Here is a 23,854-nt window from a genome sequence, read left to right on the forward strand (position 1 = left end):
CCGTCCGTAACAGAAACTCCTAGAAAGGGCGTCCGCCTTAACATTCTTAGTGCCCGGAAGAAAGGAGACCACAAAATTAAAACGCGTGAAAAACAAGGCCCACCTAGCCTGTCTAGGATTCAAGCGCTTGGCTGAGTCAAGATAAATCAAATTCTTGTGATCGGTGAGGACCACAACTTGATATCAATATAACATCACGTTCAATAAAAGCACAGACTCAAACTACAGTCTCCTTATTGGACCCCGGTATAGCAATTTAGCTGCCTGTATCGCTACATGAATTCTGCTTCATTTAGTGAGGACAGAACAGAGACTTAAGGCCACTTTATTAATGTTAACCACTAACATATGTAAAATTTACTATTTCCATATCAAAGATGTCCATAGTGTTTAAAGGGAATCTATCAACCCCTGGGACACTTAAGTTATTATTATGGGAATACAGGTAAAAGAATGGTTAAAATGGTCTTACCTATATGCCTCATAGCCGCAGTCTAGATGTTGAGAAATACACTTTTAATCTTTTATGTTAATGATTTCTTGCAGGCTCCAGGGCATGTGGTGCCTGGAAGAAATCCCTGCCTCATCTTTTCATTACAATACCAGCCACCTCCCATGCACGTCACAAAGCCCTGTGACGTGCAGCTGCGACGCCATAATCCCACGCATGTGCCTTGCACTCGCGTAATTATGGATACATTATCCGCTTTTCTAATGGCAGTGTCTTTGTCCTGCTTCTGCGCAGGTGATTTACTGTCATATATTAAATGCAAGGAAATAAACCTCATGATTTAATCACCAAATGGAATACAAAACAAATATCATAAATATGTTATATACACATACAACAAACAGCGGCTTGCAAATGTGTTCACCCCCTTGAGTTTTTATCTATTTTGTTACATTACAACCTGTGTTTAAATATTTTTGTAATGCGATTTGTGTGTAATGCATTAGCACTAAATAGTCTAAGTTGGTGAAGTGAGAAAAATATAGGTATAAATTAAATTTATGGGATCAAGTAACTAAAAATTGGCATGTGCATATGTATTCACCCCTTCTTGCTATTAAAGGGAATCTGTCACATCAATTTGGCACGGTATGTAAATGAGTTGTGTCCGGTCTGATGGGTGCTGTTGTGGCTTCTTCCCTCCACCCCTCCTTTGCCGCTGTACACAATCTTTTTTGGAATTTCTGTAGTTGGGGTCCAGATTACGCGCGTGTGCATTGCAACAAAATTTACAAAACCATTTTTTTTAGTGCCAACCTTACATTTGAAGCGAGTTTGAGGGGGTCAATATAACAGAAAATACCCAAAAGTGACACCATTCTAAAAACTGCACCACTCTAGGTGCGCAAAACCACATTCAAGAAGTTTATTGCTTCACGAGAACTAAAGCAATGTGGAAGGAAAAAAATGAAAATTTTACTTTTTTCACAAAAAACTAACTTTGGAATAATTTTTTTTTTATTTTCACAAGGGTATCAGGAGAATACTGGACCACAAAACTTGTTATGCAATTTCTCCTGAGCACGCCAATACCTCATATGTGGGGGAAAGCCACTGTTTGGGCACATGGCAGGGCTCAGAAGGGAGGGAGCACTGTTTGACTTTTTGAATGCAAAATTGACTGGAATCAATGGTGGCACCATGTCGCGTTTGCTGACCTCCTGATGTGCCTAAACAGTGGAATACCCCCAGCCTAACTCCAACCTTAACCTCAACACACCCCTAACTCTAATCCCAACCCTAACCATACCCTAACCCCACCACACCCCTATCCCTAATCCCAACCGTAGTCCTAACCATAACTCTAACCACACTTTAGCCCAACCCTAACCTAACTCTAATCCTAGCCTCAACCCTAACCCCAACCCTAACTCTAATGGTAAAATGGAAATAAATACATTTATTTTGTTTTATTATTTTTACCTAACTAAGGGGATGATAAAGAGGGGTCTGAGTTACTATTTTTTTTACTTTGATCACTGTGATAGGGTCTATCACGTGATCAAAATGAACCAATAGAAAAAAAATTCCTATTGTTGCCTGGTGCCAGCCGGCAGATCTTGGCGGGCACAGTGTGCGTGTGCCCGCAAATTTTTTCCCGGAAGATGCCGCCAGCCAGGGGACATCACGAGGGGTTCAGAAGGGTCCATGGACACTGGAGGTTCCGAGGAGGGGGGGGCGTCGGGGGAACCCATGTTTATCTCCTTTGATGTGCGATCATATCAGAGGAGAGAGAAATTGATAGGGAAACCACTTTTTTTTGTGGTTGCCGTTATTCCATTAAAAACGACAATCTCCACACTGGGGATGGTAAAAAATCAACCTGATTTATGTTCTCCAGGTTCTCAGCTACCCCTGGTAGCCGAAACCCTGGAGAATATCCAACTCTGCTATAACTTTATTTCTCTGCGCCATTAAAAAGTGGCGCTGAGGAATAAGTACTCTCAACTGCCGCCATTAAAAAGCGTATCGGCAGTCGTTAAGGGGTTAAGCAAAAGCTACCATTAACAAAACAACAGCATGAAGACCAAGGAGATCTCCAAACAAGTCAAGGACAAAGTTGTTGAGAAGTACAAGTAAGGGTTGAGTTATAAAAAAAATCCTAATCTCGGCTGATCCCCGAAGCACCATCAAATCCATTATCATCAAATGAACGTGGTACCTCAACAAAGGTGCCAAGAAAGGGCCGCCCACCAAAACTCAGCCTGAGCAAGGTGGGCAGTAATAAGAGAGGCAGCAGAGACCAAAGATGACCCTGAAAAAGATGTACAATTCCCAAGCTGTACACTCCACAGAAATGACCTTTTGGAAGAGTGGGCACAAAAAGCGTTAACTTACTATTATTATATATTATTATAGCACCATTTATTCCATGGCGCTTTACATGTGAGGAAGGGTATAGGTAATAAAAACAAGTAAGTAATCTTAAACAATACAAGTTACGACTAGTACAGGTGGAGAGAGGACCCTACCCTTGAGTGCTCGCAATATACGAGGGTTGGGTGAAGATACAATAGGTGAGGGTAGAGATGGTTGTGCAGTGGTTTGGTTGATCGGTGGTTACTGGAGCTTGTAGGCTTGTCAGAAGGGGTAGGTCTTCAGGCTCTTTCTGAAGGTTTCCACGGTTGGCTAGAATCTGATAAGTTGTGATAGAGAGTTCCAGAGTAGGGGTGATGCGCGGGAGAAATCTTGTATGCAATTGCAGGAAGAGGAAATAAGAGGGGAGTAGAGAAGATCTTGTGAGGATCAGAGGTTGCGTGCAGGTAAGTACTGGTAGACGAGGTCACAGATGTATGGAGTTGACAGGTTGTGGATGGCACACACAAATTGTAAGGTTCCTTTTGAGTTTACCAAAAGACATATGGGAGACTCCACAAATGTATGGAGGAAGGTGCTTTGGTCAGATGAGACTAAAATTTAACTTTTTGGCCATCAAGGTAAATGCTAAGTCTGGCTCATAGCCACATGAAGACCATCTCCACAGTAAAACATGATGGTGGCAGCTTCATGCTGTGGGAACATTTTTCGGCAGCAGAGACAGGGAAAATGATCCCCGTAACTGGCTGATGTGTGCTGAGAGAAGGAAGCGCTTCCTTCTCTCAGCACACAGCAGCCATTTATCTTGGTATTTCTTCTTGAGAGATTCTCCTCTCCTTCTGCACCCTATACAAACCTCCAATATTGGAATAAGCGATAATATGATAAAGGCTCGGGCTGAGCCGAAACGTCTTTTATTTATATCGCTTCCACTGTGCGCTATATTCCTGTTTGGCTCCCACATGTAATAAAATGTACACCTATTTGCATAAAGTCTGTTTGAGTGTGCGGTGAATTTAATTAACTTGTCAGTAATTTGAGACTGGGACGGAGGTTCACCTTCCAACAAGACCGTGATACAAAGCAACACTCGAGTGGTTTAAAGGGATATGTGTAAATGTTTTGGAGTGGCCTAATCAAAGCCCAGATGTTAATCTAATTGAGAATCCGTAGTGAGACTTGAAGATTGCTGTTCACCAGAGAAAACTATCTAACTTAAAGGAGCTAGAGCAATTTTGTGTTGAGAAATGGGCATTATCCCAGTGACAAGATGTGGAAAAAGCAGAGACGTATCCAATGCGACTTGCTGCAAAAGGAAGCTCTACAAAAGTGCCAGAGGGTGAGGGGTGAATACTTTTGCAAGCCACTGTATATGCATGCAATCCTGATTGAGACTTACTATGGCACATTTGTACAAATAACCTCCTGCAAAGATCTTCTGGTAATCATTTTCCAAACCTTATTTATTTAAAATGATATTTCTTTAAATTTGAAATGTAGATGGTATGAGCAGTGACAGGACAATCTAGAGGTAAAAAAGGGAACTAACATTCGACTTCCGCAATATGACTTTCCAAAATGACTTTTGTTCTACATGTGCCTGTAATCATTAATATAAAGCTAAAACAAAGTAAACATCTTAATTGAAACCATTGCCGAAGACAAATAAATACATGAAATAGCACAGAGGGAAATCTAGGAATAAGGAGGACAGTCATCCGCCTATGCTTTGCTAAAGTATTAGTAATTCACTGGTTAGGGCTCTAACAGAAAACAGATGGCATAAAACATTAAAAACAATGAATCCAGAAGGGGGCTGGAGGGGGCACAGCCTAAAGGAAGCCCCCCATGACTGCAATGGGCGGGTAGGTTTTTGAATTTGTTTTGGCCGGGCAATAATGGTTGGCTGGGATGGGCCAGGGGAGGGGTTTGGGGTGGGGGGGGCAGCCTGGTCAGGGAAAAGTGCGGGAAAGCCACACTTCACCAACGAATCTGAAGGAGAGAAGACCCTTACCTTAAACGAAGCAGCCAGATGGAGACCGTGGAGCAGCTGATGGCCAGACTTCAAGAGGCCGCCCGGTCCAGGAGGGGAGGATGGCTTCAAACTCAGCTTTCCACCATCCTCAGAGCAACGGACCCTCCAGGGACCAGCGGGCGAGGAAGAAGGACCAGACCCCCCGAAAGGCTGTCGCCGGAGGTGACGCGGCGCAGCAGGCGACGGCTGCGGAGCCCCTCCAGGGACCCTGCGGGCGGCGCAGGCACTGGGGTCGCTTCCCCTCCTAGCGCCCGTCCCGGCAGGAATCCGCTCAGCCGGCCTGTGAGCGCTTATAGCCGGAGAGCGGAGGGCGCCCAGGAGCAGGAAGTGAGACCGGAGGTGACGTCACGGGCTGGAGACGACTCATCGCGGGGCCCAGCAGCGTCCAGCCGGCCCCAGGGAGACGGAGCAGGCCGCGGCAGGTCTGCTGCCACACGTGGGGGATGGCAGCGGGCAGCGACAGGAAGGACGGCGCCTGGTGGAGTGGCGGCAGGTACCCCCAGTGATGCGGACTGCTCCGGGGTGCCTGGCAGTCGGGGCGCCAGATGGAGTGGCGCAACGGGCGGGCGGGGGCAGCGAGGGGACGCCCTGCTTGGCCTCACCACAGCAGGGAGAGCAGAGGGAGCAGCGGGCGGGAGGGGGCAGCGGGACGGCACCCCACCTGGCCCCAGCACAGCGCGGACGGCAGAGAGAGCGGCGGGCGGGAGGAGGCAGTTGGAGACCGCCCGACCTGGCCCCAACACAGAATGGAGGGTGGAGAGAGCGACTGGTACCCCCGACCGGATGCCCGGCAGTCGGCTGGAGTGTCATACGGACCGGTCAGGCTGGTCCGGGTCTAGAGAACGTCGCAGATCCCGTTCGGGCGGGAGTTCAAGGGAGCGTCGGGATTCTCGTGCTCGGGTCCCCCCTGGTGACGAGGAGGCCAGGGGCGCGGGCCTTGAGCAGCCGAGCGTGCTTCAGGAGGACGGAAGGCGTCAGGATTCTGGATATCCGGCTGGCGGGGACACAGCACCCACGCAGCTTGGTGAGTATGGCTCTATGTCTTGTTTGTTGCCCGCAGGGGCTGTATTACATGAGATTGGAGATAGGATGGGAGATGTTAGGGAACAGGGGGGGCGTAGGGGTCCTACCGGAGCTGAGGTGCCCGGACTCAGGGATATTTTAGATACTATGTCAAAAGTATTGCGGAGATTGGAAGGGGGGGTAATTGGAGAAGCAGCTCCATCCCTGGCGGGGGTATGGTTAGCGGGGCGTGGTTCCGTCACTCAGTCAGTAGGTGAGGCGGTTCGCTCTGTGGAAGGTGACGAGGGAGCATCGGCGGGGGTATCTGTCTCGGTGCAGACGGAAACGGATAAGGGGGATAAGATAAAACTGGACGATAGGGCAAAGGGGGAGGTTTATGTGTGTTTTGAGGGGCCTCTGGGTGCCCATTTGAAAAAAGAGGTGAAGGAAAAGATTTGGCGCGACGAGTATATTGAGATATTTTCCCTGCTTCCGTTAGAAAAATTTAATCTGGAGAAGGGAAAAAAAGATGATAGTAAGAAAGAAGAGGAGGAAAAGAGGAGGTGGCGTCTGATTCCACAGACTTTTGTGAATTGGATGCAGGCATTCGCTATTTTGGCGAGTGTCATAGGTGAAAAGTCTCCGGATAATTGTTCTGGCTTGTTCTATTATTTAGACGCTATTGGGGAGGTGCATCGTATCTACGGGGGGCAGGCGTGGCTGCAATATGACGAGCAGTTTAGACAGAGGAAGGCAGTAAGGCCAGAGATAAAGTGGGACCAGAAAGATATCGGGTTGTGGTTGAAGGTGATGGCTCCAGTGAGGTATGGGCAGTCCTTTCACGGGAGCGGGGGCGGTAGTAGTCAGCCGGCAGGTCACGGAAGTGGTGGTCAGGCAACCCAGGGAGGAAGAGAAAAGTCAGGGACGTGCTGGCAATTTAATGATGGGCAGTGCAAGTATGGGACCAACTGCAAGTTCAGGCATGCGTGCTCCCACTGTAACGGTGGCTCCCACGGGGCTTCAAAATGTTTTAAGAAGGGGAAGGGTAAGCCAAACGTGGGTGCCGGTCAAGGGGGAGAGCCCGGTGAGAGTTCAAAAGATGGCCCCCTTTCTAAATAGATACCCATCTAGGGAAGAGGCTAGTGTTCTTTGGCACGGTTTTGTTGAGGGTTTTAGGATTCCGGCTCCCGGCCATGTGGTTCCGCTTTCGTTAAAAAATTTGCGGTCGGCAGTAATGCATGCGGAGGTGGTTGATGCGAAATTGAATAAGAAAGTGGAATTGGGCAGGATGGCGGGTCCGTTCCCTGCGGCTCCAGTGGCGGGTTTGGTTGTTTCCCCATTGGGGGTAGTGCCAAAGAAGGAGCCGAACAAGTTTCGTTTGATTCAACATTTGTCGTACCCAAAGGGCTTGTCAGTCAATGACGGTATTGACCGAGAGTTGTGCTCAGTGGAGTATACCTCCTTTGATACGGCGGTGCATTGGGTGCGTCGTTATGGGTCAGGGGCTTTGTTGGCAAAGACGGACATCGAGTCCGCGTTTCGGTTATTGCCGGTTCATGCAGACAGCATTCCGCTGTTGGGTTGTTTTTGGGACGGGAATTTTTACCTTGATAGGTGTTTGCCGATGGGTTGTGCAATTTCGTGTTCGTTGTTCGAGATGTTTAGTACTTTTTTGGAGTGGGTGGTAAGGGATGTCGCGGGTGTGGAATCGATCATTCACTACCTGGATGACTTTCTTTTTATTGGTCCCCCGGATTCACCGTTGTGTAGGAATGCGTTAGCAGCCATGGTTTGGACGGCAGAGCATTTTGGGGTCCCGCTTGCATCAGAGAAGACGGAAGGGCCGAAAACCGTTATAAGTTTTTTGGGCATAATCATCGATTCGGAAAGGATGGAGTGTCGTTTGCCAGAGGACAAGTTGTCATTGTTGAAGCAGGAGGTGGATAGGTTTGCGAAGTTGCATAAAGTGACTCTGAAGGAGTTGCAATCAGTGTTGGGGCGTTTGAATTTTGCCTGTAGGATCATGCCTATGGGCCACATTTTTTCTCGTCGCTTGGCAGGTGCGACGGCAGGAGTAAAGGCTCCGCACCATTTTGTTCGTTTGAATAAAGAGCATAGGGCGGACTTGTTGGTTTGGCAGCGTTTTTTGCAGAATTACAATGGTCGGTCACTAATGCAGGAGGAGGCGTTGAGCAATTTTGATTTTGAGATTTATACGGATGCAGCGGGTGGTTCTGGTTACGGCGCCTACTGCAAAGGAAAGTGGAGCGTGGGGCGTTGGCCTCAGGCCTGGCAGTTGCTGGGCCATACAAAAAACTTGGCATTGTTGGAACTGTTTCCTATTGTGGTGGCGGTTTTCGTGTGGGGTCCTATGTTTGCGAACCGGAAAGTGCGTTTTCATTGCGACAACGCCAGTGTAGTGGCGGTGATTAATAGCTTGTCGGCCTCTTCTCCCCCAGTGATCAGATTGGTTAGAGTTTTGGTTCTTCGCTGTCTGGAGTTGAATGCAGGGATTTCAGCAGTGCATGTGCCCGGTGTTTCGAACTCAATAGCAGACTCTTTGTCTCGTTTTCAGTGGGGGCGTTTTCGAGAGTTGGCACCAGGAGCGGATGTCGTGGGCGTGGAATGCCCTTCTCAGCTGTGGAAGGTGATTTTGGAAGAGCGGGAAGACTAATCCGGGAATCGTTATCTCAGCAAACCTGGTCGGCATACGAATCCTCGTGGTGAGTATGGCAGCGGTGGATGGCAGAATGGGATGGGGTTGATAGCGAGGAGGATAGGATGTTGGCGGTATTGTTTTTGGTCGGGAAGGCGGCTGGCAGCGGTTGGTCCGCCGCTAAGGTCAACAAATTTGTGTCAGGCTTGGCTTTCGGTTTCAAGTTACAGGGGATGACGGATGTGACGAAGAATTTTTTGGTGAGACAGGCGTTGAAAGGCTTTCGTAGGGGTAAGAAAGTTTGTGATAAACGAAGGCCTATTTCGTTTACTACGTTGGAAAGCTTAGGCAGAGTCCTGGAGGGTATTTGTACTTCAGGATTCGAGTTGGTGCTGTTTAGGTTGGCTTTTTCTTTGGCCTTTTTTGGAGCAATGCGGATTGGCGAGGTGGTGTCATGCAGCAAGGTTTCACCTGGTGGGTTGCAGGCAGAAGATGTGGAATTTTGGTCAGGGGGCATCGTTTTTTGGATCCGGCGTTCAAAAACTGATCAACTGGGGAGGGGCAGAAGGGTAGTTTTGGGGCGCATTGGTCGGGCACTAATGTGCCCAAGTAGTTGTTTGGAATCATATTGGAATGTGTGGGCAGGTAGGACGGGGCCTCTTTTGTGCCATGCGGATGGCACCTATTTGTCTCGCTTCCAGTTCATTGCAGTCTTGAAGAGGGGATTGTTGGAGTTGGGCCTTCCCCAGGACAGGTTCGGGTCGCATTCTTTTAGGATCGGAGCGGCAACTGAGGCGGACGGTCTTGGTCTGGGGGCGGAGGCAATCAAAGGAATTGGCGGGTGGCAGTCGGATCGCTACTTACTATATGTTCGACGTTAACAGTGGTTGTGGCTCCGGTTAAGTAATTTGTTTTTTATAATCTGTTATGTTTTTTCAGGTGGCGACCCCTTGCTTGCCTGGATATTTGGACATTCGTATGTGTATTGGGGTGCGCTGAGAGCTGATGCGAGGCCAGATGGTAGGCAGTTGGGTTTTAGGAGGGGACAGGTTCTGGTTCGGTGGTTGGGTTTTCGTGGTATGGTGTGGAGCAGGGTGTTCCCGGAATATGCCAGGTCCGTCCGCCTGGACCGAGCCCCCGACATTATCGTCATACATGTTGGAGGTAACGATTTGGGGGTCAGGCCGGTGAGGGACTTGATCAGGGACATACGTTCCGATTTTTTAAGATTGTGGGCATCTTTCCCGGAAGTGTTGACTGTATGGTTGGACGTTGTTCCGAGGCAAAAGTGGAGGCAGGCTAGGTCTTTAAAGGGCATTAACAGGGCAAGGGTCAAATTGAATCGGGCAGTGTCGGGGTTTGTGTCTAGGAATGGGGGCATTAGTGTCAGGCACTTTGAGTTGGAGGCAGGTGTCGGTAATTTTTGGTTGGGTGATGGGGTTCATTTAAATTCTATCGGCACTGATCTGTGGGCATTGGCAATACAAGAGGGGATCGAGAGGGCCTTGGTGGTTTTGGGGCACTCACGAGCCTGAGGTGGTCAGGGCTGTTCGTGGTTGGCGGGGGGTGGGGTTCTTGGAGTTGACGGTGATTGGTCGGGGAAGGAGTTGGATGTAATATTCCCGACAGTTTTAAAAAATGGTATGGGGGATCTGGCTTTTTGGTTATGGGCTCTGGACGGGGTTTTTACCTCGGGAGCTCTGGTGGTGAGTCTCCCGGAAAGGGAGTTACGGTGCCCTTGAGCTGGGTTGGACGGCTGGGGGTAACATGGTGGTTTAGTTTTTGGTCTTGGGCCAAAAAGGTTTTTTATAGCCAGATCTTTTAGCTCCAAGAACCCTCCCCTCATATTATTTGTATTTAATATTTGGATGTTTATTGTTAATATTTGATTGTTTGTTAATAAATTGGCCGCTGTGGCCATAATTATCCAAAGGAAAAGTGGTAGTCTGTGTTATTTTAAGAATATGGGATACTAGGAGTCGGGGTGGTTTTTGGGAGAAGAGAGAAAAACTGGATTCGCCATATGCGGTCAAGCAGCTGCCTGGCTGGCCCATATCTGCTGGACATGTCACAAAGCCAAGTCTGAGTGCCCACACACTTGTAGATGTGGGACCAGGCTGGCATTCACTAAAAGCAGAAATCAACCGCCAACTGCTTCTCCGAGGCAGGACACCCTGCAGATGAGACTGCTCATTCTAACTGAGATAATGCAAATATTTGCTATGCCACTTTTATTAAGAAATGGAGCTAAAAAATACTAAATGTAATCAATAATATGTAATTTATGTGGTCTGATGGACAAATGTAGTTACAAAGCAAATATAGGGCAAATATAATTACAAAGTTAATAGACACTACAAAAAAAAATAATAGACTAAAAAACACACAATACAGAAGTCAGAAGACTATTTATCAGTCAAAAGTATTCTGTCTTGCATATTTCACCTAACCCTCTACCTGACATTGGAACGACTCTCTAGTGTTTGTGGCTGGATTTTGAAAATCAGCAATAAGCCTATTTTTGTTTGCCTGTTTTTTGAAGTTTTGAAAACTTTTTAATGATTGGTCAATAAAGTATCTTTTAAGGATTGATTTTTTTGTATATGAGCCGTTGAATAATTAATCCAGAATTATATTTATTAAGAATTTTTGTTATATTTTACCTAACCATGTTATAATAAGAATGATGAGAAAAAGCAAAGTACGGCAAACAGAACCATAGAAAAGTACAAAACATAAAACTTGCCTTGCGGCCCATACTGGTTCATCTGCGGTCCATAGTTGGCAGTGGAGTTTCCCTGTGAACAGCTGCCCATAGCAGTATGTATCTGACCCCCAGGAGACGGATGAGACGACATAGAGGATCCAGACTGCTGAGGACCATACTGTGATAGTTGGTGATTTCTTTGGACCCTGGACATGTAGCCTATAATTTAAACAGAGGGAATATAATATGTATAGTGAAACATGTAAAAAAAATCTCTCTAAGGCCGGTTTCACATTAGCGCATTTTATGCGCACGCACGGCCGGGGGTAGCTCCGCCCCCGATCCGGCTCTCTGCCCGGCGTGCCCGCCCCTTCCTTGTAGCGCCGCCTCCTAGCGGACAGCGGCGCCTGCGATCGGCGCACCCTATCTTTAGCATAGGGTGCGCCGATCGTGCGCAGGCCGTGCGCTAGTTGCGCTTTGACCTGCGATGCGCACTTTTGACGGTGCGCCGTGCGCGCCAAAATCCGAAAAGTTTGATTTTGGCGCGCACGGCGCACCGTCAAAAGTGCGCATCGCAGGTCAAAGCGCAACTAGCGCACGGCCTGCGCACGATCGGCGCACCCTATGCTAAAGATAGGGTGCGCCGATCGCAGGCGCCGCTGTCCGCTAGGAGGCGGCGCTACAAGGAAGGGGCGGGCACGCCGGGCAGAGAGCCGGATCGGGGGCGGAGCTACCCCCGGCCGTGCGTGCGCATAAAATGCGCTAATGTGAAACCGGCCTTAGAAGATCACTAGCCTATCCAGAACTTTTTAGATCTACCATATTTCCAAGCATATTGGCCATCTTCTTTCATATTAAAAACATATGTGACATGCACAAGTGTGAACAAGTCGGTAAGACAATGTTCACACCACCCACTGACTGAAACACAACAAGAAAGCACAAAATGACAAATTTGCAAAAAATACTCTGCAGTAAAAAACATGACAGTAATCAGCAAGTGCTGTATAACAAATACAGGGTATTTAGTTGATACGCTTTTTGCAAAAAATGTATACCAAGCCGCTTCACCACGTCACGGTAACCCTTCACGAAGCAGTCCCTATCTAATGTATTTAAAACCTGAACATGTGAACAGTGTCTGAGTCCCTAGTGCGCTATTATTCGTGGATCTTACTATACCTTCTGGTTGCTCTGTCTGCAAGGTAGGCATTGTTTGAGGTCTCAAATTAGGATCTTTGTAGCGTTTCCTTTTTTAGGTCAGCTATCTATTATATTTAATCATAACTCTATTCTACATTGTGGTCATGCGTTTATACTTGCAAGCAAATGGAGGGCTGCTTGGCTTCTATCTGTGTACATAGGCTTTGACATGGGCAGCTGTATTGCCAAGTTTTTAACACCAAGGTTTGGATACAGCTTTAAACAAGGCTACTGCTTGCGATATAACGCAATTTTATTTGAAGGTATAAAATTAAAGGAATTGTATGATTGAATAGCATGATTGCGTATTTTTTGTATATTTTAAGATACAAAGGTTAAGTACATATAAAGCTTGAATACATATAATGATTTAGTATATATAAAGATTAACTATATACAGTATACTCACATCATCAATCACCAAGAGGCTTCTAAACATCATCCGTCTGGAATATCATAGATGCAATGCCAAGACAGAGAAACCCTGGAAGATTCACTACACTGCATGGGCGTCCCCAATTATGCAGGTATCACAATACTGTACATGTGTACAGGTGTCCAAGTTTTGCTTCTCTCTTAAGGTACTGTCACAAAAAGCGATATCTCTAGCAATATCGTTATAACTTGTGACGTTATAGTGATATTGCTAGCGATATCACTGTGTGTGATACTTACCTACAACCCACTCCTCCGCTGCTTATCGCTGATCGCGCGAGAATGTCCTGGACCGTTTCTCGTCGTCAGCTTCCTGTGGCGCTTCCTGTGGAGAGACGAGCGTGGAGCCGGGCGGGAGGACGCAGGATCACCTAGTGTGACAGGTAAGTAGCGACCCCCGTCCCCTGCGATGTCGCTGGTGAGATCTGCCTGTGTGGCAGCTCACTAGCGACCACTTAGCGATGTACCAGCGATCCTGACTGTGTCATATCGCTGGTCAGGATCGCTGGTACATCGCTAAGTGTGACAGTACCTTTAGTCATGTTTCTCTGGTCTGATATACTAAATTACACTTAAGTGTAACTTGTTTCACCCAACCCTTCCAGTGGCCAGCCTTCAAGGTCGGATGAAACAAACAACATGGCATCATCAGACAATGAGCCGTAAACCCTTACAATATAAAAGCCACATGGTTTTAGATAAAACCACCACAGACAGAGGTTAAATAAACCTTATTGTTTTACAATGACAAACAGCAAACATAGATAAACATAGAACTGTTTGTGAAGTGAAAAGGTTTCAGGTAATAAACAATAGATCTCAAGATTGTATCACTATGAGAATTGTCTCTGTCTGTAACTGTTTGACCAGAAATGCAGGTCTGTCATGGTCTGAATGCATTCTGTATATTTCAATATGGACAAAAAAATAGCCATTTTTATATTCGCACTACAATCCACCCTTGGCTATTTTGAGCCAAACATTATTTATACAAGGTACCATATAAGTATACACTGTATACAACACAAAGCAATGCATGCACAAATTATAGCAAAAATTCCTATTGCATATGAAGTTCTGGGTCATATTTTCTTCTTGTATGTCTTCACCTTGAATAGATACCCCTATCAGCTTTGTCCATAACTGTAAAGGGGTTGATACCGCCACCAGACAAGTTTCTAATGAATTGGTAGCAGTAGTAGTCTTTGTCATACCAATATGACTAGTGTTCATCAGCTACGCAAAGTAAATCCATAGATTCTGATTGGTTTTCCATAGAGCCCCATTTTCCATGGTTGGTCTCTGTTTTTCGTCTGAAGATCTCTTGGGTAGTGGCAGAAGTTGAAAGGACCACAATAATGTGGCTGCAATGATGCACCATTTCCAGATTTTGATCTAAAGGAAAAAATTTATATATTATTCTCTGAGATAACACCTATCAGTTTGGACGTGTTCCCACTTTTTTGCCCAGGTTTTAAAATTATCAGCACATTATCTGCTCCACGAACAATTACTTTAGCAGGTTTTGGAGGACCTTTGACCCCCAGATTCTTACACCATCAATGATAGGATATGAGGATTCAAATCCTTTATCAAATCTAACCTGATGGACACCCCTCTGGTCTGTGCCCATTGGTAAGCAGCTATTTCTCCCAGGTTTCCATATTTCTGGCGTGCCCACTGAGTCAATCAGAGCAGTCCCTCAGTGGCGTCAGTCTTTGAATTGGATTCAGCGACTGATATTTTGGAATGTTCCTCTGCTAATAAGTTGAAGAGTCTTTCCAGTGTACCTGAAGCACAATAGGCATCAACATTAAACACAGTCACTTTAATTCTTTGTACAACTGGCCAGATATCTTGCCACAACTCTATCCCCACATACAGGATTGTTCCATTCAGTAATTGTAGGCACATGCACACCAGTCTCCTCCTAATCCTGTAATTATAACCTTGTGCCCACTGAATTGTTTTGGATTTACATAAATCAAATTGGCTTCCGCCCTTGTAGCTACCAAAGCTTTATCATGTTGGCTGTTTTTATTGTTCAGTTAATCACCAAATCTACATGGGGGCATCTAACCATTTGTGGGGCATGGCCAGCAAGTCAATAACTCTTATCTTTTCCACCCCATTGATCCTCCATATCAGATGATGACATCTTGGAAGGATAAACTTATAGCCCCTTCAGGTGGGCTTTGAATTCCTGTATCAAGGATTTCATTTTAGAATAAAGATCCTCAATCCCCGATGCTGTGGGCTTTAACGAAGACAGAAAGGGAGTGGGCCCTCTCTCTCCCCGTCTCCTGTCTCGCCCCTGCTCTGGAGATTCAGAATCTTTTACTGTAACCTCTCTATTATGTGAAACATCCGGCTTTTTATTAATTCCTCTCTTTTGATACAGTTTCCACATCTCTCCAGTACCAATCCCATCTATTTTATCCCTGTGGACGCCAGCCTTTATTAAGGCCCTAAACATATATTTCCGGGTAATGCGGGGTCTAGGATTGTAATGACTTTTGTCACTGTAATGCTGCTCTTCAGAAGGAAAATTACCTTTTTGTTTGAGACTCCAATCTCCCAGATCCCTTAACTCTCGAATTGCCTCCAATGTATTAGCGATTGTTTTCCCAGTCTGATTTACCATTAGCATCATCATGATATGTTTATAGGCTGGAGGGGCATTTCTAATGATACAATTTCTAACAGATACACTTACGCCAACTTGCACATAATCATCATAGGTGTTTGCTGAAATAACATTTTTCATGACCTCCTCCTTCAACCTCTGAGCACAATCTTTTAACGTAAACCATGGTTTTTCATTGGGTGACCATTCCACCTCAGATGGGCATTTAAGCCGCAAAGACATAGCCACAAAATCAAGCATACTACACACCATATGTGGTTGATGGATTATCAAGGTACGGAATGCCTCCTTCACTACAGGCTCATGACTGAGCTGGACAAATTTTGTGCCATCCACAGAATCCACTTGTACTTCATGAGCCCCCATCTCCCATAATCTGACTGCCCAAGCTACCAGGGATTCATTTGACTTTTGAGAAAAGCTATCATGAAGATCATTAAGCTCCTTCTGACTGTAATCCTCTACTGCATTATCATTCCATTTACCTGTAGCTGTCTCTACAATCAGTCTCCGATATATAGGATGAACTTTCACTGGGTTAAGAGGAGGAGCTGTAACTGTTTGACCAGAAATGCAGCGCTGTCATGGTCTGAATGCATTCTGTATATTTCAATATGCACGGAAAAATAACCATTTTTATATTCGCAGTACAGCAGCCATTTTAGTTTTCCTGCTCCGCCCGCCCCCGCCATTGTAGGATCTTTGTAGCATTTCCATTACTTTTACGTCAGCTATCAATTATATGCAATCATAACATTTATCATGTACAGTTATAATAATCGCGTTATTGTTTTGTTGAAACTTCTCTCATCTTTACATTTTATTTTGCGCATCATGAACAACGCGGAGCGTGCTGTTGTGGTTGCTGCATTGCTAGTTGAGGCAGCTCGGCAACAAGATGAGGCATGGATGCTAGAGAGGCGTTCCAAAAGAAAGCGTCGCATGTGGACCAGAGAATGGCTGGAGAAGAGGTCCAAATTCTCCCACATGCAACTTGTAAGAGAGCTTCAGGAGAAGTATCCTCATGATTTCCGCAATTATCTGCGGATGTCAGAAGAATCCTTCAAACTGCTACTGGAAAGTGTTATGCCACTTATTCGATTAGCAAAGAAAAAAGAAATAGGCCACAAAGCAGGGGATCACCCTAGGCAGGCGATAGCATAAACAATTCAAATTTTATTTAACACAGAAAAACAGACAAAAAATTGTTAAAAACATTAAAAGTGGTCAAACATATGACACATATACACATTGCACAAAGATCATAATAGAGCATACCACCTACCGCTAAACACTCCACAATGGGAAAATGACCCTAGGTCCATGTAAACAGCATACCAGAGTGTGAAAAAATACACCCCCCTCAAATAGAAATATTTAACCATGCAGAAGGTAGAAAACACTCTCTGTGTAGTAAAGGTGGACAATGAATTCATTACCTGAAAAGAGGGTTAACACTAATACCATAAGTCACCACAGATAGAGATATATAACTCATGAAGTGTCTTGTCCGAATGCAATAAAAAAGAATATATTAGAGGCAAACGGTTTAAATCACCCCCTTTAAGAACATATATTGCACTGCTTCAAAAATACACATGAAGCATACAAATAACCCACATGGTCTAAGCCCCTGAAATAAGGAGAGAGAGGTATAGGCTAAAATAGCCTCCTACAATGATCAGCACATGTTCACATTAGCGATATACAAAACCCATGTAGAGAAAGGTATAGGCTAAAATAGCCTCCTACAATGGTCAGCACATGTTCACATTAGCAATATACAAAACCCATGTAGAGAAAGGGATAGGCTAAAATAGCCTCCTACAATAGTCAGCATATGTTCACATTAGCGATATACAAAACCCATGTAGAGAAAGGTATGGGCAAAGATAGCCTCCTACAATGGTCAGCACATGTTCACAATAGCGATATACAAAACCCATGTAGAGAAAGGTATAGGCTAAAATAGCCTCCTACAATGGTCAGCACATGTTCACATTAGCGATATACAAAACCCATGTAGAGAAAGGTATAGGCTAAAATAGCCTCCTACAATGATCAGTGCATGTTCACATTAGCAATATACAAAACCCATGTAGAGAAAGGTATGGGCAAAAATAGCCTCCTACAATGATCAGCACATGTTCACATTAGCGATATACAAAACCCATGTAGAGAAAGGTATGGGCTAAAATAGCCTCCTACAATGGTCAGCACATGTTCACATTAGCGATATACAAAACCCATGTAGAGAAAGGTATGGGCAAAAATAGCCTCCTACAATGGTCAGCACATGTTCACATTAGCGATATACAAAACCCATGTAGAGAAAGGTATAGGCTAAAATAGCCTCCTACAATGGTCAGCACATGTTCACATTAGCGATATACAAAACTCATGTAGAGTGGAGCAGGCAGAGTGGAAAGACCCGACGTGTGTCGCCACACTTGGAGGCTTCGTCAGGGGTACTGACTGCCTGTCTGCTGTGCCAACATATGTGATTATTTAATTAATTAGTCAGGGACAGCTGCTCTGAAAGACCAGTGATATGAGACATCTGATAGCTGGTAGCCCATGGCGGTAGCCATTAACCCATGGTATCGGCGTGTTACATCACAGATTGTGTACAACAGCGCAAGGCATCGGCGTCCCGAGGGCCAAACACACCTCCAAAAAGAGGCGGGAATGAATAGACAGTCACTGTCACTGCGCAGGCGCATACAGCCATAAGAACGAAAATACAACATTTTGTTTGCAGCTCTGTCGCTGTTGCGGCTGACTATGTGGGTGAAGAGCAAATGAACACTCCAAAGGCAGGAATGGGAAGCCCAACCGCACAGGCACCAGAAATCAAGCACAGGGGAGGCGCCACAGAATGCAGACCCGCAAAATATCAAAACAGATTAATTCCATGACGCAAGTGCGGCGCACTGCTATCACACGGTCACCAATACCCAAATACAGCATTATGATTTTTATAAATAACACTGTGTGCATACAGTAATAGTCAGAATAGCATATAAATGGTTCAATTATGCAGGTGCCATCAGGGAGTACTATACGGGCGCCGATAATCTAATAAAAAGAACATTCCATCCAAAAGTTATATAACGTTAATGTAAATAATAAGAACGAAAATGCGTCATTTTATTTACAACTTCATTGCCATAGCAACTGGCCATAAGAGCGGTGAATGGGCAAATGCTTCAAAATAGGAGTGAAGAGCCCAACCGCGCAGACGCCAGATGTAAAACACAAGGACTGCGCCATTGAATACAAGCCAGTAAAGTAACATAGTAACATAGTTATTAAGGTTGAAGGGAGACTTTAAGTCCATCTAGTTCAACCCATATCCTGTCCTAACCTGCCCTAACATGTTGATCCAGTGCCAAAACAGATTCAATTGCGCGAGTGCGACGCACGACCATCATACAAGCACCAATACACAAATAAGGCCTTACTGTTTTGAAAAAAAAAAAAAACTTACATCAGATATACAAAACCCATGTACAGAAAGGCATGGGCTAAAATAGCCTCCTACAATGGTCAGCACATGTTCACATTAGCGATATACAAAACCCATGTAGAGAAAGCTATAGGCTAAAATAGCCTCCTACAATGGACAGCACATGTTCACATTAGCGATATACAAAACCCAAGTAGAGAAAGCTATAGGCTAAAATAGCCTCCTACAATGGTCAGCACATGTTCACATTAGCGATATACAAAACCCATGTAGAGTGGAGCAGGCAGAGTGGAAAGACCCATGCGTAGAAAATGTTATACTTCAACTCCGTTATGCGACACACGCATACCATAGAATCAGACATACGTTGTTGTATTATGCAGATACCAGTCTCAAGCAGTATAAAGGCACCGAAAGAGATATAGTATAGTATGAACAAGGGTTTATTGTCAAATATACAATGTTAATATTGGGGTCGACTCCACTATAGGTGAATCAATAATATGAAACAACTACTCCACAAATAGTTCTTGAGGTTACACAATATGCATGGATTTATACAGATATACCTTAATCAGGGACTATTATCCGTGCTGAGGAAGCCTGGAGACCCTATGTGCTATAGTCAAACATATCAATGGATGAGCGGAAGCACAACAATAGATTTAATAAATATAATATTTAGAATATTTCAAAAGGCCGCACTGTAGATAATTATGCCCAATCTCATTTAGAAGAAAAGAGGAACACAATACAATAAACCAGTATAATAAACCACCCCAAAGACGTCTAGGCCGGACCGCAACTATGCACACTCAGTTAAAGAGACGCAATATTGATGGCCAGTATGTAATGGCCAAAGTTTTAATAGCGCATAATGCTGTTATAGAAAAAAAAAAGAAAAAAGGAAAGTAGACATAATCCGTATTTAGAAACCATAGAAAATAAAATGAAGGCGGCGCAAGCCGTGTACAAAAATGGTTGTTGCAAACACTTTACGACCATCATTCACAGGCATTGCTGAGAATAGAGCATGAATATTTGGGTTAAATGACAAATTCGGGCAAAAGGTCAAACCACATAGTCCCTTGTTCACAACAGGTACATATACCGTGCTCATATGGTCAAATATATATCCAGCACTAAAACAAACCTCTCTCCCAACCAAGGGATAGAGGTAAGAAAGAAACATTCAATTTATGTGTGACCAGGGTCAGGCTGAGTCTTAAATGTTATGTTATGGACATAAATCAATGGGTATACAACCATAGGACAAACATCCCTCACGAAAGGTCCACAGAAGAACAATGGAACCCAGGAAAGGGGTAATGAGGAATAAATATTCCTATGTATAGCCGCCTCAATGGGAGAAAAGACCTCATAAGGTGAATGATAGAAAAGGCATACGACCCAAAATGAGGATAGTAAAAAATTGTGATGAATCCACCATAAAAAAAATCATTGAAGGCATCGGTAAGAGGAGGGTATTCTGTTTAAGTGGACCACATTACACTGCTGTTTACATGGACTCAAACATATAACAAAGCAAAACTTGATATGAACAGTGTCGCACAGAGGTCCATAGTATAAGTCCAGAAATCACTCAACGTGCTCAAGTCTGTTTATAGAACCCAGTAAATAGTAAATCTTCGTTCAGGCCCGAAGGGCCCAAAGTTTTAAGATTAAAGATCCACTTGGATTCCCGTCTGAGGAGTTCGAGGCTGATGTCTCCTCCCCTTATATCAGATTGAACAGACTCAAGTCACAAAATCCTGGTGCCGCTCCACCGTGATTTGTGTGTGGTCAGATAATGCGATGCTACAGAGGTAGGTGTTTTGCCCTTCTCCAAATCTTTCTTACCTGTTGTAATACTTGAGAAATGATGTTGTATTCTCTTCCTCAACTCCTGTGTCGTTTGCCCAACATATATTTTTGGGCATGGGCATACCAAGGCATAGACCACATTGCGGGATTTGCAGTTAAAGTAACTCCGTGTTGTAATCAGAAACGGGAAAATAGGTAGAGTAGGAACACTAGTACCAATAGTAAACGCGCAAATATTGCAGTTGCCACAGGGAAATGTGCCAGTACCACCCCTGTTAAGCCTGGTGGTTGGTCGTTTAAAGTGACTATGGCATAAACGATCTTTTAGGTTACTGGCTCTTCTCGTGACTAAACTCGGTTGTACCAAAATATGAGGTTTTAGTCTGGGCTCACTCAGGGGATCCCCCAATGTTTGGTAAGGATCCGTCTAATGTCAGACCACTGATTGTTGTAAGTGGTGACAACTCCAAGCAGTTTGGGGGGTCCCCTAACCCGAGGCTCAAGCAAACAATCCCTGTCAGCATCCTTTGCTGCCATAAAGGCACGTGATATTACCTTTTTTGGGTAACCTCTGTTCTTGAATCGATTAGTCAAGTCCTGTGCATGGGCCAAAAAATCCTCTTGCGTGCGGCAATTTCTCTTCACACGATAAAATTGACCCTTGGGGATACCATTCCTAAGGTGTTGAGGATGGAAACTGGAGAAGTGCAATAGACTGTGGCTGTGGGCTTGCGATATAGGGTAGAAAGAATACGAGAGCCATCAGGACAGAGCTTCAAATCCAGAAATTCAACTTCTGTTTGGGAGAAGTGTGCGGTAAGTCATATGTTCAGAGTGTTATTATTCAATTTCTCGACAAACTGATGGCATTCATCAAGGGTGCCTGTCCAGAGAAACAGAATGTCATCAATGTAACGATACCTTTTCCTGACATGACAAGAGAATGACTCAAGACAGTATACGCTGGTAAGCTCCCACCACCCCAAAAATAAGTTTTCATATGCGGACGCACACAGTGCGCCCATCGTGGTGCCAGTAACTTGCCTATAGTGCACCCGGTCAAAGATGAAGTGGTTTTTGTCAAGTATGAAGCGTAACAGATCCAACAAGAATGAATCGTGTTTTCGGTCTCCCGACGAGTTCCGATCCAGAAAGAAGTAGACAGCCTGTATGCCCAAATCGTGCCGTATGCAAGTGTAGAGCGACTCCACGTCTAGGGTTACGAGCCAGGTATTGGGAGGGATGTCAAGATCTCGTAGCTGTTCGATTAGGAAAGTCGAATCCCTCACAAATGAACTAAGAGAGGAAACAAGTGGCTGAAGAAAAAAATCAACATAAATACAGGGTCGTTCTAATAAACCATTCATCCCGGACACAATACGCCGCCCTGGAGGCACCTGTAAAGATTTATGTACCTTAGGTAACATGTAGAAGGTTGGTGTCCTGGGATGGTGATTCGTCATAAACTCCTTTTCTCGTTTATTAATAATATTGCATGCAAATGCTGAGTCCAATAAGCGGTCAAGTTTAGCTTTGAACGCACAGGATGGATCTGAGGGGAGAACCTGGTAACAATCAGAGTTTGATAATTGCCGTTTGGCTTCATTCAGATATAATTCAATAGGCCAAATAACCAAATTCCCCATTTATCAGCCTCACGGATGGCAAATTCACGATTTGACCCTAACTTGGCGATGGTGGCCTGTTCGAGTTTGCTCAAATTCCAATCCCTATTGTAGTCCAACTTCAGGACCTGTATCTCATTACATACCGTATTAAAAAAACTCTGCACTGATGAAATAGTGAGAAAGAGGGGGTAGCCTGGGACGGTAACCTACAAGAAAATCTTCTCCTCCTTGTGAACCCCTCCTCATTCTCATCCAGCAAGTCTAGCAGGTCTCTGAAAGCCTGTCTCTCAATCAAAGGGAGGTCATCGATAACAGATGGCTGATGGTGTAATAATCTGAAAGTGAGCTGTCTGCAGAAGAGATAGATATCCTTGGTCAGAATAAATTTGTCCAAACAGCTAGTAGGACAGAACGAGAGACCTTTCTCTAATACATTGATTTCCAGTTCAGTAAGCACATAGGATGAAAGATTAATAATTTGCAGCTTACCGACATCCGGGGGTGTATCAGAGGAAGTCAAAGATGTAGCATTCAACGTCTCCTGTTCTGCCGTGTCTCCCGTTTGTACCTGGGAGACCACGCCCTGAAATTTTGGGTACGTATCCTTTGGGGCATCTCTTCCGTCGGCCCTTCCTGTTGCGCCTTCGGCGTCGCTTTATTCGGACGATAAAAAAAAAAAATCGCTAGATGGAAGTTCATGCAATGAAGCAATATTTTTCTCTGAAACCAAGGTTGTACCCAGGGTCCTTATGTTGCCTTTATGTACCCATCTATAGGCCCGTCCATTTTTAAAATCAGTTTGATCCCTCTTAAATTTTTGTTTCTTACCCCCAATCACTTCTTTTTCAAATTCATCAATGGTAGATTTAAGTTGAATCTGAAAGGGTTCAACCAGCAATTTCTTATCAAACTTATCCTTTTTGCCTTCACTGGTTTTAATCTTATCTTTAATAGCAATCAAAATGTGACGATCGTGCTGTATAAGCATATCCATAATGACATTAGAGCACTGTAGCAAACCACTCTCCCAAGTTTTTTGAAAGGCCTCGTCCACCTCCCAGGCAGGAAAGATTTGTATCCTAAGCCCCCTAGGGACTAAACCACATTTTTTATACTCCTCTAATGTCTGAATGTTCCACCACGTTTTGGTGAGTGATTTGTGTAAGCCCATTAATTCTCTAGAAACACTCTGAAAATCCACATCCCCTGTGGTACAGCCAGCTGTAACAGCCGGGCTATCATCAAAAATACCACTAGCCTGGTTAATCCACGCAGCTTCCCTAGCCGCTAAATCCATGCCATAATATACGTTAAAAAAGGTAATAAGTCAGAAACTAACAATTAATATTAGATCATGTGCCAACACCCAGAAAGAGTGGAGGAACAAGCAACCACAATCACTTACTCTGCTATAGGTCAAG

At 44.8% G+C, this 23,854-nt stretch overlaps 1 protein-coding gene across 9 annotated transcripts in view; it reads right to left on the reverse strand.

Annotated features, from left to right (window-relative positions):
• The window catches only part of ARID1B (AT-rich interaction domain 1B), a 2,758,190-nt gene that overhangs the window by 1,474,085 nt on the left and 1,260,251 nt on the right, over positions 1-23,854 (reverse strand). For all 9 annotated transcript variants that reach the window (XM_073585743.1, XM_073585747.1, XM_073585745.1 and 6 more), the window contains one exon: positions 11,267-11,446. In XM_073585743.1, coding sequence (XP_073441844.1) covers positions 11,267-11,446 — 180 coding nt within the window. The remainder of the gene's footprint in view (positions 1-11,266; positions 11,447-23,854) is intronic.

The sequence above is a fragment of the Dendrobates tinctorius genome, unplaced genomic scaffold, assembly GCF_039654945.1.
Source record: "Dendrobates tinctorius isolate UK_male_01 unplaced genomic scaffold, ASM3965494v1 ptg000087l, whole genome shotgun sequence".
NCBI classification, from domain to species: Eukaryota; Metazoa; Chordata; class Amphibia; order Anura; family Dendrobatidae; genus Dendrobates; species Dendrobates tinctorius.